The 16792-nt window shown below is 53.0% G+C and overlaps 1 protein-coding gene across 2 annotated transcripts in view; it reads left to right on the top strand.

The window, feature by feature from the left end:
• Positions 1-16792, top strand: part of RIMS3 (regulating synaptic membrane exocytosis 3) — a 42268-nt gene that overhangs the window by 13626 nt on the left and 11850 nt on the right. For both annotated transcript variants that reach the window (XM_037827563.1, XM_037827562.1), the window contains 3 exons: positions 5800-5979; positions 10396-10643; positions 16267-16408. In XM_037827563.1, the coding sequence (XP_037683491.1) occupies positions 10427-10643; positions 16267-16408 (359 nt within the window). In that variant the 5' untranslated portion in view covers positions 5800-5979; positions 10396-10426. The remainder of the gene's footprint in view (positions 1-5799; positions 5980-10395; positions 10644-16266; positions 16409-16792) is intronic.

Consider the following 16792-nt stretch of genomic DNA (forward strand, 5'->3'; position numbering starts at 1 on the left):
GTCACGTTGGGGGTTTAACGACCCGTCAGGCTGCAGTTCTTTGGTGTTCTCAGGCGACTGCACGGTTCTCACCAATCTCTCCGGTACCCACACTGGTTGGCGTCCTGGTTCCTGGGGAAAGACACAAACAGAGCCTCTGGCCCAGCTGAGCACTGGGTCAGGACCTTTCCATTGCCCCGACAGAACATCCCTCCAGGGGTGTTCCAGGGTGACGTGGAAGGGACGATGTGCCCCCTCTCCAACTGATCTGACACCAAAGCATGCAATGCTGAAAGTTTTTCCTGAGGTAAGGGCCACTGAGGTACCCAGACTGGAGCCTTAACTTTCCATGTTACGTCCATCTGAGCTAGAATATCTCTTCCCCATAATGAAACAGGCAGGGCCAGCACATAAGGCTGGAAACTGCCTTGGTGTCCTTCCTCATCCGCCCAGTGGAGGGTAACGGCACTCATCATGGGCGTTGAGATTTGGCCGATCCCTCTGAGAGTGTCTTCCGCTTGGTTCGTTGGCCAAGCGGGGGGCCAATCTTGCTGTCTTATAATCGACCTATCTGCTCCGGTATCTAACAGACCTAGGAAGGCTCGGCCTTGCACTTTAAGAGTCAGCATGGGTCGAGACTCCAGGGACATTTGAAGACCCTCAAAAACCTCTCCGGAGGATCCAAATCCTTTATTCCCCCTCTGTCCTGGCTTGCTTGGAAAGACTGAATGCAGGCTGGGCAAGAGCAGAAGCTGTGCTAACTTATCACCCTCTGCAATGACCAGAGTACCCTGCAGAGACTGTACCATAACCTGGACATTACCCGTGAAATCTGAGTCTACAACACCTGGCACAATTGTTAATCCTCTTAACGCTATGGATGCTCTCCCTAATATAAGCCCCACGGTTCCTACTGGAAGGGGCCCCCTGAAAGAGGTCCCCACCAATTGGACTCCCATAGCTGGAGTTAGTACGAGCCCGGAGGTGGCACGGAGGTCCAATCCTGCTGATAGATGCGCGGGTCTGGATGGGAGCCGCATCGCCCGCTGGTGTGTTTGGGGGCCCACCGCAAGGGTGGACCCCCCCTGCCCGTTTTTTGAATCTTGCTCAGGACGACCAGAAAGGCGTACTCCTTGCGCATTGAAGACTGACTTACAGTCCTCGGCGCGGTGAGGCCCCTTGTGGCAGCGGCCACACAGCCTAGTGACTGCACGTGGCCCGCGGAGGTGCTGAACGGCAGGCGGTTGATCTTTATTGGGGCAGTCTCTCTTAAAATGACCGGGCTGGCCACAGCCATAGCATCTTTTTGGCTTTACCTCTAAAGCTCTGGGGTCCTTTGTGTTTACTTGTAAGGAGCTGGCTAACATAGCAGCCAGCCCCGCATTAGTTAACGGGCTGCCAGCGTCCCTGCAAAGCCGAACCCACTCTGTCAAGCTCTTTCCCTTATTCTGTGCCAGGATAACCTTGCACTCCTTATTGCATTGCTCAAAAATCATCTGCTTAACCACAGTTTCTGCAACCATTGGATCTGAGAAAATCCTCTCAGCCGCAGTCTGCATTTTCGCTACAAAATCTACAAAAGGTTCTGTGGGACCCTGGTGTATGCCGCTAAGCGAAGCCTGCGCCTCTCCTTCCCCTGTCAATTTTTTCCAAGCCCCTATGAAACAGCGAAAAATTTGGGCATAAACCTCCTGGGGGTATCCTGTCTGATTCTGGGCGTGAGCACCTTTCCCTAAAAGCATATCCGCATTCCACCCGCCGTGCCTTGCCACAGCGTTTCTTGCGGCTTGTTCCTCAGCTAACTCCTCAAACCACGCCTTCCAATCGATAAACCTGCCAGGAGGCAAGCAAGAGCGAGCCAGCTGAAGGATATCTGCAGGTGTATGATTTAGGGCGGAGAGGTTTTCAACCATATTCAGGGTGTAAGGGGCGTTAGGGCCGTACTGATGGACGGCTTGCCTCAGCTCCTTCAAGAGCTTGCAATCATAGGGTTCATGATTACGAGCTTGCTGATTGATAATGACTGGGAACATCTCGGAGGCTGGTTCGGGTTCATTGAGCAGCGGTCGGTAGCCGCCCAGAACGCCAAAAGGTCTGAATGTGGTGAAAAGGCTCCACCTCCAAAAATGCCTCCTATTGGGTGAAGGGTGCGGAGGATCCGCGTAATCGGGTGGGGATTCTGGGCATTGCACGGGAGGGCCAGGGTATCTACTCGGCATGACCGCTAGAGGGAGCTCTCTATACGGGCCCTTTACGGAACCACTGAAACCGTCCACCGGATGCAGGTGCATCCTCAGGGGCGCAGCAGCCGTTGGTGGTGGGGCGGAGGGCTGCGTGGGTGAAACAGGAGGTCCCTCTAGATCAATCAGCGGAGGCGCTTCCGGCCCTTCGTCTGCCTCACTCTCAGATCCTGAGTCAGAATTATCAGAACTAGCATCCGACTCCGGCGGCTTGCCCTTATGGGAGCCCTCCGCAGACGAAACAGACTGAGCCTCTTGGAGTGCATGTCACGCCTGCAACAAGGCAGTGGGCGTAGTTAGGCCAGTGGCTGATTCTAACTCAAGTACTGCACGAACAGTCTCCCATATAAGGACTAGAATCGGGTCCAAACAAACACCCGTTTGGCGCGCTCAGTCTATATCATGACCAAGTTTCATCCACGAGGGCAGATTAAGGCTGCCGGAACAAGGAAACCAGGGGGCAAAAGTGGCCACATCATCAAAAAATCGCTGGAGAGAGCTTCTCTTAACTGAGATACCCCACTGTTTCAAAAGGGTCTTTAAGGGGGTTAATAGGGGTAAGCTTTCAGACTGCCCCATGCTTGCAGTCGGCACTATCTCTTAATCACTCGGAGAGCTCTTCCGAGTCCCCGGGGCTACCTGAACGCCCACGGGCCCTAGTCCTCGCACGAAAAAAAAGGGGTGCTTACCTTCTCGCGGTGATCAGTCGCGGAAGTCAAGCCACGGATCCCGGGAGCACGTCTCCGTCGGGGCGAGGGGAACGCGAATGAGGTTCCCCGTACGGGCCACCACTTGTCCGGCGCTTTCTCCGCCCCGCCTCGAGTCCTCGGTCGGCCGGCGATGGGGACCAGAGAGATAAGGGGAGAGAGGGTGCGGACAATGTCTTACCCGACGCACTCGTGATCACTCTGGACTCGCAGCAGTGAAGCATGTAGGCTTTTAATGGAACTAGGCAATCATCCTCTTTACAGGTTCCGCCCGGGGCAAGACGCCTCGGGGGAGAACAACCTCGATGCGGCCGTCAGGCGCGGCTCCTTGTGGGCTGTCTCTCCGAGCTCTGCCCGGGAACTTTCTTATAAACCTTACGTATATCCAATGGGCAAACGCCACGCATACAAGCATGATTGGTGAATACAGAGGGTTGTCACATACATCACAAAGCGGAAGCAGGATGTGGGCGCCATCTTTGCACCACTCGATGGGCGGGGGGAACTCAAGGGCAGGCTGCAGCTTGTCTACTAGGCCTAATCCGGAATGTGGCTGCTCACAAGCTCCCTGAGGGCTGTGTTGTTCCTGTGTTCCCGGTTCTAAGGGAGGACACACGGCCGTGTCGCAGGAGCCCCCGGGCTGAAAGAAGACACATGGCAACCCTGTCTGAGGAGGGCAGCATGGCCATGCCCTAGCAGCCCCTGGGGCTGGACGGGAGAGGGTAAGCCTGACTCACCCAGCTCTGGGTCTGCCTCAACCTGGGTGTCCTGAGACCTTGGAGCCTGGGGGACACAGTTTTGGGCCAGGCCATCCAACCCCCTGCATTCCCTTGAGGACTGTGGCTGAGAATGTGTCCAGGGCCAGGCACATGACCCACATGGGCCCCTGAGGCCAGAGGCCCCATGCTGGGAGAGGCGCTGGGGCTGGGGTCTGCAGGGGCTGTGTCCTCAACTTGCTCCCCTCACAGGATGTCTGGAGTCTGTCTATTTTGCCTTCCTGTACAAGACCCTAGAGGGCCACCCCACTGGGGGTGATGGGAGAAGGCCCACCCTGCCCAAAGCTGCTTGTTCCCCCTTGCCTGGACTGGGTGGGCCAGGCAGGGTAGAGGAGAAGTGGGTCAGCTTGGTAGCCATGGAGACAGCAGCTGCTCCCTGCCAGCCTTCTCATCTCACCACATGAGCTCCTCACCGATGAACTCCTTTGTCCAGTCTGGCAGGGATGGGGACCAAGAGGGTGAGGTTGGGCCCTGAAGTGTGTGTGAGTGTGTGTTCGAGCTCGCACAAGCTCAGAGCTGGTGCACATGTCTCAGCCAAGGGAGCTCACAGGTAGGGGTAAGACACTTTCCACTTCCCTGCCCGCTGAAGGGATGGCCCTTCCTGCCTCTCTGGGCAGGGTAGGTGCCGAGGAAAGGGTGTATGCATGGGTGTGTGCAAGTGTGTACACACATGTGAGTCCGGGAATACCTATGGCTGTCAGTGTGGATGCTTCTGTATGCCTTTGTGTGGCTGAGCATCTTGGTGGGGGTGTGTGTGCATGCGCATATCAGTGTACTCATATGACTGTGTTTTTAAGTGTGTCTTGCAGGTCTGTATGGTGTGTGATCGCATATTTGACATTCTGTGCCCTGTCACTCTGTGTGTGTGCACGTGTGATCTGAGCCTGGTTTGGGGAGACAGAGGAGAGGAGCTGGCACAGGGTGCTCCCCACAGAGGCTCAGTATGCCTCCCCCATCACACACTAACCATCAGCCATTGTCTCTTCCTGACTAGGGAAAGGCTACAGCCAAGGAACGCTCTCTTGTGAGAGTGTGGAGGCAGGCCTTGCCCTGGCATGGGCACAGATGTGCACATGTGATATGGGGTGTAGTCCTGGTGCTGGATTAAGGTTGGGCAGGGGTCTCGAATGCCAGCAAGAGGCCAGGAGCTGAGATGCTGGCAGAGAAGAGCACAGCCTCACATGCCAGCTCCTGCCTGAACCAAGACGAGCAGGGACCCTGACCCCCACCCTTATTCTAGAGTCTGGATGGGAAGTGATCCTGTTAGTCTCTGGGCCTTCTCCCAAAGTGGTTGCACCTGGTGTGAGATCCAGATCACTAGGAATTAACACCTGCATAGTCCTTTACCTATTACAATGCCACTATTACTAAGAATATAATTGCCCACCTGTACTAATTGTTATTTTTAAAAATTTTATGAATAATCCTAAGGCAGATGTTATTAGCCCCAGTTTAGAGATGAGGAGTAGTTGGCTCACAGGGTTAGTTAAGGAAGTTCTCCTGTGTTATATGACATGTAAGTGGCAGATCTAAGTTTTGAACCTAAGTCTGTAGGCTTCCAAAGCCCATGTTTTTAATCACTATGCCTTCCTGCCCTTCAATATCTCATCTGATCCCCAGTCCAGCCTGGGAACTCAGGCAGGGTCCAGGTGGTAATTAGAACCACTGTATAGAAGAGGAGTTGCTCAGAGTCACACGGCTGGTGGTAGAGCCAGGAGTGCCCCCTGCCTCCCTCCACCCCTATTGCTGACTGCTGGACATATCACAGAGTGTCTGGGGAGGGACATATTAGTGGGAGGAAGGAGGGGAGAAGGACAGAGCACCTCACCTGTAGGCCCTGGATGAGTTCCTGGTGCGTTAAGTCTTCAAGCTGTGGGTGAGGCTTCACAGCAGTTTGAGATTGAAGCACCTGATTAGGGGACTCTTGACTTGAGTTTCACAAAGAAGGAAACAGAGAATCAGAGAATTTTAATGATTTTCCCAATATCACACAGCTAGCTCCAAAGTCTTGTCTTTTTACTTCCACAAGCTACTGGAAGTCCTTGAGGGCAGACGTCTAACCTAGTCCTTCCTCTAAACTCCCCTCTTCCCTTACAGCCCCTTTTCTTACATCACCTCCTCTTGGGAGCCTGCCCTGATTGCCTTCACCTCATTTCTCGAAAATTGGTATCCAGGCAGAAGTTAACTGAAGCCTTATGCAAATGCCCTAGGAGTGTGCTGGCGGGAGGGGCACAGCCCCCGGTGATGCAGAGCACCACGCTGGGATTCATCAGTTTGGTGAGTTTGAGTTTTCTTAGAGGAAGGTGATGGGGAACCTGGGAGTCAGGGGACTTGAGTTGGAGCTCTTGTTTTGCCACTAAATTTCTTTGTGACCCTGGGCGAGTCCCTTCCCCTATCTGGACCTTGATTTCCTACTATGAAGATGAAAGGCTCAGGCTGGAATAGGGATGACAAATAGTTTTTCTCATGAGATGTTGTTTCTGGTCAATTGTGTTGGGGTTCTGTGTTGAGAGGGCTTCTGAGGTTAAATCTGGCCTCGATGGGAAAGAGTGATGGATTAGCGATGTCTGCTGGGGTGGACGATTGGGAGGAGTGGTAAGAGTCTGATTTGCTATCCCTTCCGACCTAACAGTCCATCAGGCTATCACAGATTCTTTGGCCTTTCCTGTTGCAAGGGTGGGTGGCTAGGTTCATCATAGGCTTTTGAGTGGCCTCACTGATTCTCAAAAAAGGCTCAAAGGAACTGAGGGTTTCAGGAGCCTGAGACTGGCTGTTGTTAGGATTCGGGAGAGGGTTTGGGATACTGAGACCCCAGGGTAGAGGCGGGACATGAGGGTTGGAAAGAAAACACTAAGCTTACTTCCTGGGAGGCTTGAAAGGTATCTGCTGGCACTGAGTTTGGGCAGGATTTGGGATGGGAGGCAGGGGGGGTGGATAGTCCTCCCTGAAGGATAAATCATGGCAAAGTTCTGCTGCTCATGTAGTAGTAAAAAGGAGGACTTCAGTGTGAGGTCTCCATGACCCAGGGAGATGTGGGAAGGTTTCCTTCCTTGGGGTGACATGGACTGGGTTGGGAAAAGGACATTCCTGCTCAGAGGAAGGTGGGAAGGATGTGGTTCATTCAGCAATCCTTTAGCACTGCCAGTATGTGAGAGTTTGTATTCTGTGTCCTGCCCCCGTGGTCTCCTGCTGCTCCTTTCCATCCCTGGGTCTGATGGCTCAGGGGTGGCTGTGCAGCAGGACTTCCCTCCTCACGGGGGCTGGGTGACCCTGGCTTTCTGTCTTGTCCTTCCTGAGCTGACTTACTGCCAGAAAGTGAACTAGAGCCCCGATTCCGAGCTCGCTACCACAGTACGTGTTCACAGACTCTGGCTCTCCCAGTTGGAAGGAACTTTAGAGATCACCTAATCCAGCTCTTTCATTTTACACACAGATGAGGAAACCAGGGAACCAAGGCCCAGAGAAGGTTGCACTGGGACTTTGATACATTGCAATCCCATCTCCTGACTCTTAACCCTCCCAGGCTGCCCGAGACAGGACTCCTGGACCAGGGAGTCAGGCCCAAGGCCTTGGGTCCAGTGCTTTGAACCTGGGTTCCTGGTTCCCGTGGGGAGCAGCGTGCCAGACTAGGCCCTCCCAGGCCATTTGACAGCTCTCCAGGCCCTGTGGGAGATGCCTGGGTGGTTAAAGATGAGAAAGCAGCTCTGGATAGTGCAGAATCCTGAATGTCAAGCCATCTGCTTGTCAGTACTATTCATTATTCATGAGGAAACATGAGCTCCTGGGTTGGCAGGGTCAGGAATTTTGTCCCTTCCCCCCTTCCCTTCTCACTCTGGGGTGGGAGGGGTGGGAGGCGGGGAGGAGGGGGGAGGGGCAAGGGATGGTGGCTCTCAAGCTTCATGGAAGTGGCACCTGGGAGCTGCTTGCTTCTCCAGCTACAGTTCGGGTGGGGCTTCTGCTACCCCTCAGATGTTCTCCCCTGCAGTGGGAACCTGGGCCACAGGGTTCTTTTCTCATAACAGATACCTTTCCTTGCAGTCTTCCCAAAGAGCCCAGAGTCCTGAGGCAAAGTCCTGAACTGGGGTGATGAGCTCTCAGCTGTGGCTGAGCCCTGGGTTGAAGGAACAGGGGCTGCTGAGTGTGGCTGCCTCTTTGTGGAAACAGGAGGCCTGGGTTTGAGTCCAGGCCTTGCCAGTTCCTAGCTCAGTAGGATTGGCAAGGCCGTGATATCTCCGAGACCCAGTTTTCTCATCTGTGATATGGAGGTAACTTCACGCCTCACCGAAATCCTATAAAGAGTAAATTAGATGTACATGGTGGCAGATGTACAGTATCAGATAAGCCCTCTCCCACCTTCCACTGCAAAACGTGCAGATACCCTGAAACATACAAACTGGCACTAGAATTGGAAACTTAAAGAGAAGAGATCATCATAGGCCAAAGTCCAGGGGGACTTTCCATTCGCTGCAGTGTTGATGGGCGATGGATGGAGAAATATAATCCGGGACTCTGGACATGGCACAGGGTGCACAAAAGCAGCCCAGGGAGCCAAAAAGAAGGCAAAACAAGACTTTCGCCCATCCCCACTGTCAGCTTTGATTCACCAGGCTGGCAGGAGCCACACTGACTGGGTGACCAGGCAGCCATTCTTAGCTCTCCAGGGCTGTCTTCCTCATCCGCTGGATGGTGCCTCCTTTCTCCCACTCCCACTGGCCCTCCCCTTTCTGTGTCCTTTTGAAGAGACTGACTCCCTCTGGGGTCAAGCAGAGTGCCCTGAATCCTGAGATGGGCAGGTGCTTCAGGAAAAGCACCATGGTCCAGAGCCAGGCCAGGAAGGTGCTGGATGCAGAACCTGCCAGAACAGCTGCCTTTCCTATATTCTGCCCGAGCAAAGGAGATAGACCACAGCATCAGGCTCTGCAGCAAAGTAGTAGAGACTGACAGCTGGACATGCCACCTCTGTACAAAGCAGAGCCACCAGACACCTGCTGCCCCTGCTTCCCCAGAGTGGTTCTCAGAGTCTTCTGCCTTCCTCTTCCCTAGCACTTATCATAACCATCATTAAATATTTAACTGCATGATTAGTTATTTACTATTTGTCTCTCCTCCTAGACTAGAGGCTTTGGGAGAGCAGGACCAAGTCATCCTGGTTCACTGCTGTATAATTGGCATTCAGCATAGGCCTTGGCATTTTAAGGGCTCAAATATTTGTTGAATGCAGCTATGGAAAGCATAAATGTGTACACTTTGGAAAGAAACTTGGCAATATATTCCAAGAGTCCACAAAACGGTATGCTCTCGATATCAGGTAGGATGCTTTGGGCTGTAACAGAGAACCTGGTTTCATGCTGACCTGAGCAATAGAAGATATCCTATGTCAGCTAAGGAGAAGATCAGAGAAAGTCAGGCTGCAGGCCTGGCCTGAGGACCTTTCTGTCTCTGTGCTCTGCTGGTCTCAGGAGCACTGTCTACATCCTAGGGCTGGGCCCTCTCCAGGCGGAGGGGCTATGGGGGTGGGTGGGTGGGACAGACACCCACCTCTCTTGTAAGCCTGGAATCCAAATCTTCCCCTTAAGTCTGACTGGGCCAACTTAGTCATATCCACTCTTGGACCAGTTGCTGTCATTTCCTGATTGGCTAAACTAATCAGGATCCACCTCTAAAACAAGGGAGGAGGTGGTACCCGGACAAAACCAGCACCCTGTCAGGAAGCAGGAAGGGGGCATGGATGCTGGGGAGGTACCAGCAGAGTCCACACTCTCAGGAACTCTATTTCTGGGAATTTGTCCTAAGGAAATAAGCTGACAAAATTAGTGTAGAAAGACGTTGCTGCAATGTTATTTAAAATAGAGAAAAGAGAGAGGGAGAGGGGAGAAAGACCTGATCTGCCCGGTAACTGCTAAAATGTTTAAGTAAATTATGCTATCTCTATACAATGGATTATTGGGGTGGTGTTAAAATGTTTAAACAAAGTGTTAATGACATTGGGAAATGCTTATGTTATAACATTATATGAAAAATCTCAGGATATAAAATGGTATTTGCAGCCTGAGTGCAATTACTTTGAAAAATGCACAGAACAGAGACTGAGGGAAATAGGTGAAAATGCTTCTATGGCTGCCTCTCAGAAGTGCAATTGAGGGTGATTTTTGCCTGCTTCTGTATATTTTTCTGTGCCATCACCTTCAAGCAAGATGACCCTTTCCAGAGTCCATACATGCCGGAACCAATTTTATTTCCCCTGCTCTTATGATTTGCTATGAAAGTGAAAATCGCTGATACTTGATGAATATCTTCCCTATGTCCTAGGCACTTTATATGCACTATCGAAATGAATTCTTACAACAGTTCTATGAGGTAAGTGCTTTTAGTGCACGGGCACACAAAGATGTTGGGTTACAGGGTCACACGGCTAGTGTGTTGAGGCCTTTGGAATTCTAACCAGGCAATCTGGCTCCATGGCCTCAGTCTTCACCTCCAAACCAGGTCAAGCGCCAGTTTCCTCCCAGCCGTGCTCTAAGAAGAGGAAGTATAGTCCCAGTTATTGAGACTTACATATATGTGTTCATTTACTCCCCACAGCCTCAGGGAGGCTGCCGGACTTGCCCAAGGTCACCCAGCTAAGAAGTGGTGAGGCTGCAGACGAGTGCAATCGGGGCCTGATGCAGGACCCTTTTGTCTCCCCCGCCACAGAGCTCCCTGAGGCCCTGCCGCCCCCAGGACCATGTTTAACGGGGAGCCGGGTCCGGCCTCGGCCTCGGCCTCCAGAAATGTGGTGCGGAGTTGCAGTATCAGCGGAGAAATCTGCGGCGCCCAGCAGGCTGGGGGCGGGGCCGGCGTCACCACCGCCAAGAAGCGGCGCAGCAGCCTCGGCGCCAAGATGGTGGCCATCGTGGGCCTGACACAGTGGAGCAAGAGCACACTCCAGCTCCCCCAGCCTGGTGAGGAGGCACGGGATTCCGAGGGGATAGGAGGTGTGGGTAGGTGGGGGGCACTTTGTGTGGACAGGATACCCCGGGACCAGCCTGACCTGTGCAGACCCTGTGTCCACCTGTCTACACCCACAAATGCTTATATAGCAGTTAGCACCCACCAGGCACTGTTCCAAGACTTGTACATGTTACTGACCCTTTTAATCCTCATATAACTCTGTGAGGCGGGCACTAAAGATGCAGAGCCTTGAAGCACAGAGAAGGGAAGTAAGATGCTCCAAACCACACAGCTAGAAAGCAGTGGAACCTGGATTCAAACTCTGGGCAGTTGGGCTCTTGACCTCTACACCCCACTGCCTCCCACACACAGATGCACATCAATCAGTAATGATTTCTTGAGCAACCACTGTATTCCTGGCACCATGCTCAGTCACACCACAGTCTTAGACACACATTTACAAGATTCAGTCTCACCTGTCACTGCCACATTACTTAAGTCCAAACAGCCACACAAATATAGTCACAGTCATATATATGTTACGGCATCACAAGAGAGACATACCCACACATATGTACCTGCCTTGCATGGTCACATAAATATAGTGCCACCCATATTGTCCAGGAAGCACACTATGGTTGGTCACACTGCACATGGTCACAAATGAAACCAATCATGCAAATCACACGCACACAGTCCTCTGGGCACAGATGCATGGCCCCAGATCACAGAAGCACAGTCACACGTGTGCACATAAACTGGACGTGCCCATGGTCACGGAAAGATGTCACTCATGCATACACACATGCCTCCCAAAGCCACATCCATGTACCCCTTAACAGCTACATCCTGATAAGTACATTCTACTTTCCCAGGCACCTAGTTATGGAATCCCAGTTATGCTCAGACCTCTGGGTGACCCACCTGGTCACATGGAGTCACACATGGACCCCACAGTACAGAGGAGCCTGCTTTCCCCTCCAAGACCCTGCTTCCCTCACTTTGCAGCACCAGCCCAGACGCCAGCTGGTTTTGTTTTAAAATCTCTTCCTGCTTATTTCGCTCAGAGTAGCAACTTCCCCCAAGAAACCTTCAAATAGGCAGCTGGATGGGGGTGGTAAGGGGGCGGGGGTGCCGGGGGATCCAGAGAGAATGCTCATCAAGACTCCCAGTTGGGGCTGGGGGTGGGGGACTTTTCCAGGCCTTAAAATAGATTTTTACAAAGTCCTCTACAGGAGCACGTGGGATGGTCTTTTCCAGAAATCAAGCTAGGATGTGGTTTCTGGCTCAGGGGCCTATTAGGGAGGGAGGGGGTTTAGGTTATCAGTGCCCCCAGGGTGGGTGTGGCCTCTGAAGATGCAGTGTAGGCCTGGCACCAGGGAGTCAGGGAAATGGAGAGATGGGGATTTGGGGACCCAGGAGTAGGGCTGGGATAGGAAGGGCTGGGATAGGACTGAAGGGTGGGATTAAGAATAGGGGATGAAGACTAGACACCGTGGAAGTGTTGGGCCCCAGGAGTCTAGCTCCCAGAGACCAAGCCCAGGAATCCAACTTATTCAGCTTCAGGCCCAAAGGCCTTTTTGTGCCCAAAGGGATTTGGAGGGACAGTTTTTCAAGGCCAAGGCAAGGGCTTGAGGCACTGGGAGACCTTCCAGTGATCTGCCTGCAACTGTCCACCTATCCAGATTCTTCAGTCAGCAGGCAGGGATTAGAGCAGACACCCAGGAGACCTGCTAGCCTTGAGCAGAGATAAACCATCATGGGCTTCTGGATCACTTGTCTCTGTGGTATTTGAGGGCACAGCTGAGGTCCTGGGGCTGGAGCCAGGGGGAGTGCCCAGATGCCCTTCTAACTGAAGTTCTCTGTGAATCATCTAATAGCCACTTCCCTCCCCTTGAGATCATCTAGTTCTCTATGTAGTCATTTTACTGATGAGGCATCCTGGGCCTGCAGTCAGCCTTCAGAGCCACACCTAGCTGGGTGACTTGAGCCTGCTTCCTTGTTTGCAGAACAAGGACAATATTGCATGCCTTGCAGAGTTGTCCAGGGGATTAGCTGAGATAGCATGTGCAATGGTGCCCAGCCTCATGCTTGGCACTTAGTAGACACTCAGCCAATGGGCAATACTATTGTTGTTACCCATGGTCACACAGTAGGACCAAGAAACAAGTGAATTCCCTGCCCCTTCCCTGCAGCATACTCCTCTCCCATCCATAATTCTATCTCCCCATTTTTTTCTCCCAGACCTTGAGGTTGCCATTGTCCCAGCTTTGGGTGCCTCAAGTGGGGCTTGGTCTGGGCCTGTCCCTATCCTTCAGGTTCTTCTCTGGCAGTGGGAGTCCCATCCTGAGTGGGAGAGTCTGTCCCCAGAGGGATGTGTTGGTCCTAGAGATTCCATTCTGGGAAAAGATCCTAGAAGGATGTCCCCTGCTGCCCTTGGATGGGATAGCTCAGTTCCCTGCAGGGCTGGGCCAAGGGAAGTGGGGAGGAACTCCCCTCCTAGATCTAGTCAGGCTTTGGGGATGTGGGGTGCCTGCCCTTCCCAGAGGCCTCCCTTCTCCCAGGTTATCCGTATCCTACCACTGAGCCCCACCCATCCCCCCTCTCTGTTTCAAAGCCTTTGTCCTAGTTCAAGTTCCATAATCTCTGGCCCAGACTATTGTATCAGGCTCTTTCTATTTCCCCTGCCTTCTGCCTCCCCCCTTCCTGTTTATTCCTCATAGTACCCTAGAGTGGCCTTCAGAAACCTCATCCCAAAACTTTACAGGACTAGTTCTGGCTCTATAACTCCCCATGGGACCTTGAGAAAGTTACTTTCCCACTGGCCTCAGTTTCCCCTTCTGTAAAATAAAGCTAAAAATACTCTCTCCAAGTTTCCTTACAGGTCTAACAATCTCTAGGCTGTGGGGGGCAGTGAGGAGGGTGGAATCAGAGCTTTGGGGTCCCAAGACAAGGGTGGATTCTGGCCTAGCACAGGCTGAGTCCACATGGGCCTTCCTGGGCTGTCCCGGCCCCTGAACAAATGGAGCTTCTCTTTTCAGTACCAGGGACAGTGACTCTTACCGCTTAGGCTCTGGACTCTGGGTTGGGGGACGGCTCAAGACCATTCCAGGAAATGCCATTGAGAGTGCTGCAGGAGGCTGGAACTGCCCCTCCCTTGTCATGATACAGCAGGACAGATGGGATGGTTCCTGGAGTCTGTCATCTCCAGGGATCACAGAATTATTGCAAGCAACTTGGCCCTGTTTTCTAGAGAGAAAGGCTATATAAAATTATTCCTCAGATCGACAGGGGATCGGAAGCTAGACAGGTAAGATCCTGTAGAGGAATCTTCTCTGAGGTTGCAAGATGCTTCTCCCCACTCAGAGCATATGGAACTTAATCTCTGCCAAATCACAGCTGAAATAAATGGGGGAGAGGGGACTTAGTGCAGTGCAGTGAGAAGTAGCATATCATAGTGGAGACCCTTAGTCTGGGAATCTGCAGGCCGGGGGTCTAGCTCCAGTTCTGTCAGCACCTGGGCCCAAGGCCCCCCTATTTATGAAATGGGGAGAAGGCTCAATAAAGTATCTGTAACATTTCAGGATTCCATGACTCCCGCACCCAAGAGTTCACATTGGGTTGGGCAAGTCTAATCAAGGAAGGTAAATTTGCTCCCAGATGGGTCAAAGCTTTCCTGAGGTCTAAAAGAGGGAGGATGGGGGTCAAGAGGTCATAAGGCTCTGGCTTCAGCTCAGGGTGTGTGTTGGGGGTGGGGGGGTTTGTGACGGGAAGGAAAAATGACTTACAGTCCCACCCCACCCCCCAATCCGTCTGTCTTCTAACTGGGTTAGAAGGGATGTGAGAATTAGGAACCAGGGACAGGGAGAGTCCCCCAGACCCACGTTATTATCCGGTCCTCTGAGTGGTGGTTCACACACCCTTTGTGGGTTTTCATCTATGTTGGTGACTAAGTGGATGGGTTCAGCTCTGAGTGCTGTGGTATGAAGGTCACTTGTATGTGACTTGACTTTATGTGACAGAGGACATTGTGTGTATGTGTGGCTAAGACGTGGTGGGACAAGGTGTGGGCTGTGTGACTGTTGTATAAATATACATGAGACCTGGTATGTAGAAGGCACTTGTGTGTGTCTGTGTATGCCTAGCTGTGTGAAACAGTTATGAGCTAATGTGAGTCTGTGTGTGTGTGTGTGTATGAGAGAGAGAGAGAGAGAGAGAGAGAGAGAGAGAGATATTGATGGACTGATTGATTCCTGGATATGCTAGCTATTTCAATATCCCAGAAGCTGGGGTGATTTCCGAGAAGACATTCCTCCTCACCTACTGCCCTGAGCCCAGCCACCCCTGTCCAATCCACTAGCGATGCCAGCCCTCTCAGCTTTCCCTCCCTGAGTGGGGACTTCCTAAAAGATAAGTCAAGTCAAGCAGGTAGAATAAAGTCCTTCTTTTCTCAGGCTGGGGCCTTAAACGTCCCCTCCCTGATCCACTATTGGATGTGGGTGGGAGAGAGGGCTGTTGGGGTAAGCAGCTCCCCCTTCTCCACTGCTATCTACGGGGTGACGCTATCTGCCCCACCCCCCACCCACCTCTCCCCATCCCTGCAGGCAATTCCAGTCTTACTTTGCCTGGGCCTCCAACCAGTGACAGCAAATGGCTCCTTTGGTACAGTCTCCATCTGAGTGCCACTTCCCTCCCCATCAAATGCCTCAGGCAGCCAAGTTTCAGCAGGGGAAGTCCCGGCACACCCTCTGCCAGTCAGCTTCCCCCCACCCCCCCCCCCCCATGAGGAGAGGGCGTCTAGAGGGACCACACTGCAATGCTGAGGAAGTTGCCATGGAAACCCAGGCAGGATGGCGCGCTGATAGGGGAGGAAAGTGCTCCATGTTCTCTGCAAGGTTGAGGAGGGGAGCTGGCGTCTGGTGGAGAGCCCTCTGAACCGGAGGTGCGCAGACACAGGGTGGGCTCTTGCTGCACACTTCGGGGGCTCCTCTGAAGACCTCGCTCTCACAGCCAGAGTCAGTTCAGGTCAACTGAGCAGTCCCTCTCTTGCTCTTGCTTCCTAATGGGCTCTCCATCTCTTCATGGTCAGACCGGCCTTGAGAAGGGATTGAGTTTGAGAGGGGCTGGGCTTCACATGGGTTTTTGATAGTCTGTGAAGGTGTTGGAGAGCTGGGTCATAGGGTCTGAGGGTGATAGGGTCTGTGAGGGTACCTGGAAGAGGGAAAGTAAATCTGGGATTCCCATAGAAGGCAAACTTTCCAGACTAGAGAGGGTGGAACACTTAATCCTTTGGGGCAAGGACTGAAAGGGAGTGGGAGATGGGTGTCAGGGGAGTCTGACAAGAGGAGGGCTGCAGGGCTGGGAATCTGCCAAGTGGTTCCCACACCCACCATCCTGGCTCTGCCTCCAGCCATCTCTCTAGTCTGCTTCATCTGTGTCCCTGCCCTGAGCAGAGCCAGGTGTCTCAGGCTGCAGACCAGCCCTAGAGGTCACTTCAGCCATGCCCCTGCCTCCGGTCAGAGCTGCCCCTCACCCTGCCCTTTCCAAGAAGGTGACTTTGGCAGCCTTTTCCGAGAAGACTGGTTTGTGACCTGACCTTCTTCCCTCTCTCTGCTTGGGGCGGGAGGGTCACAGAAGGGACCACCAAGAAACTGCGCAGCAATATCCGGCGGAGCACAGAGACCGGCATTGCGGTGGAGCTGCGAAGCCGGGTCACGCGCCAGGGCAGCCGGGAGTCCACCGACGGGAGCACCAACAGCAACAGCTCTGAGGGCACGTGCGTGCAGCCCCCGCAGCCGCGCATCCCTTTCCCACGGCCCCCGCCTTCCTCCCTGCCTCCTTGTTCCTGTAGTCACCCGGTTTGGTTTGGAGCTGAGAAGTCTTGGGTTGCTGTGGTCTCTCTGCCTCTCTCCATCCCCCTCTCCTAGCGATCAGGTACCTGGGCCCTCTGTCTTCCTGTAGCTCCAGGCTGCTCTTTCCCATCTGAATACTTGGGTGGTCCAGGAACGGTTATTTCCTTCTGTATCACTTGATGATAATGACAGCAGCGACAATAACGCCCTTTATTGTTTCCTGTGGGTCGGGAACTTTCCAGGCCCCAGCTCCCCTCCTCCTCATCATAACCCTGTTAATTGGGCATCAAGTCCTTCTCGCAGGTAAG

Source organism: Choloepus didactylus, chromosome 2, assembly GCF_015220235.1.
Source record: "Choloepus didactylus isolate mChoDid1 chromosome 2, mChoDid1.pri, whole genome shotgun sequence".
NCBI lineage: Eukaryota > Metazoa > Chordata > Mammalia > Pilosa > Megalonychidae > Choloepus > Choloepus didactylus.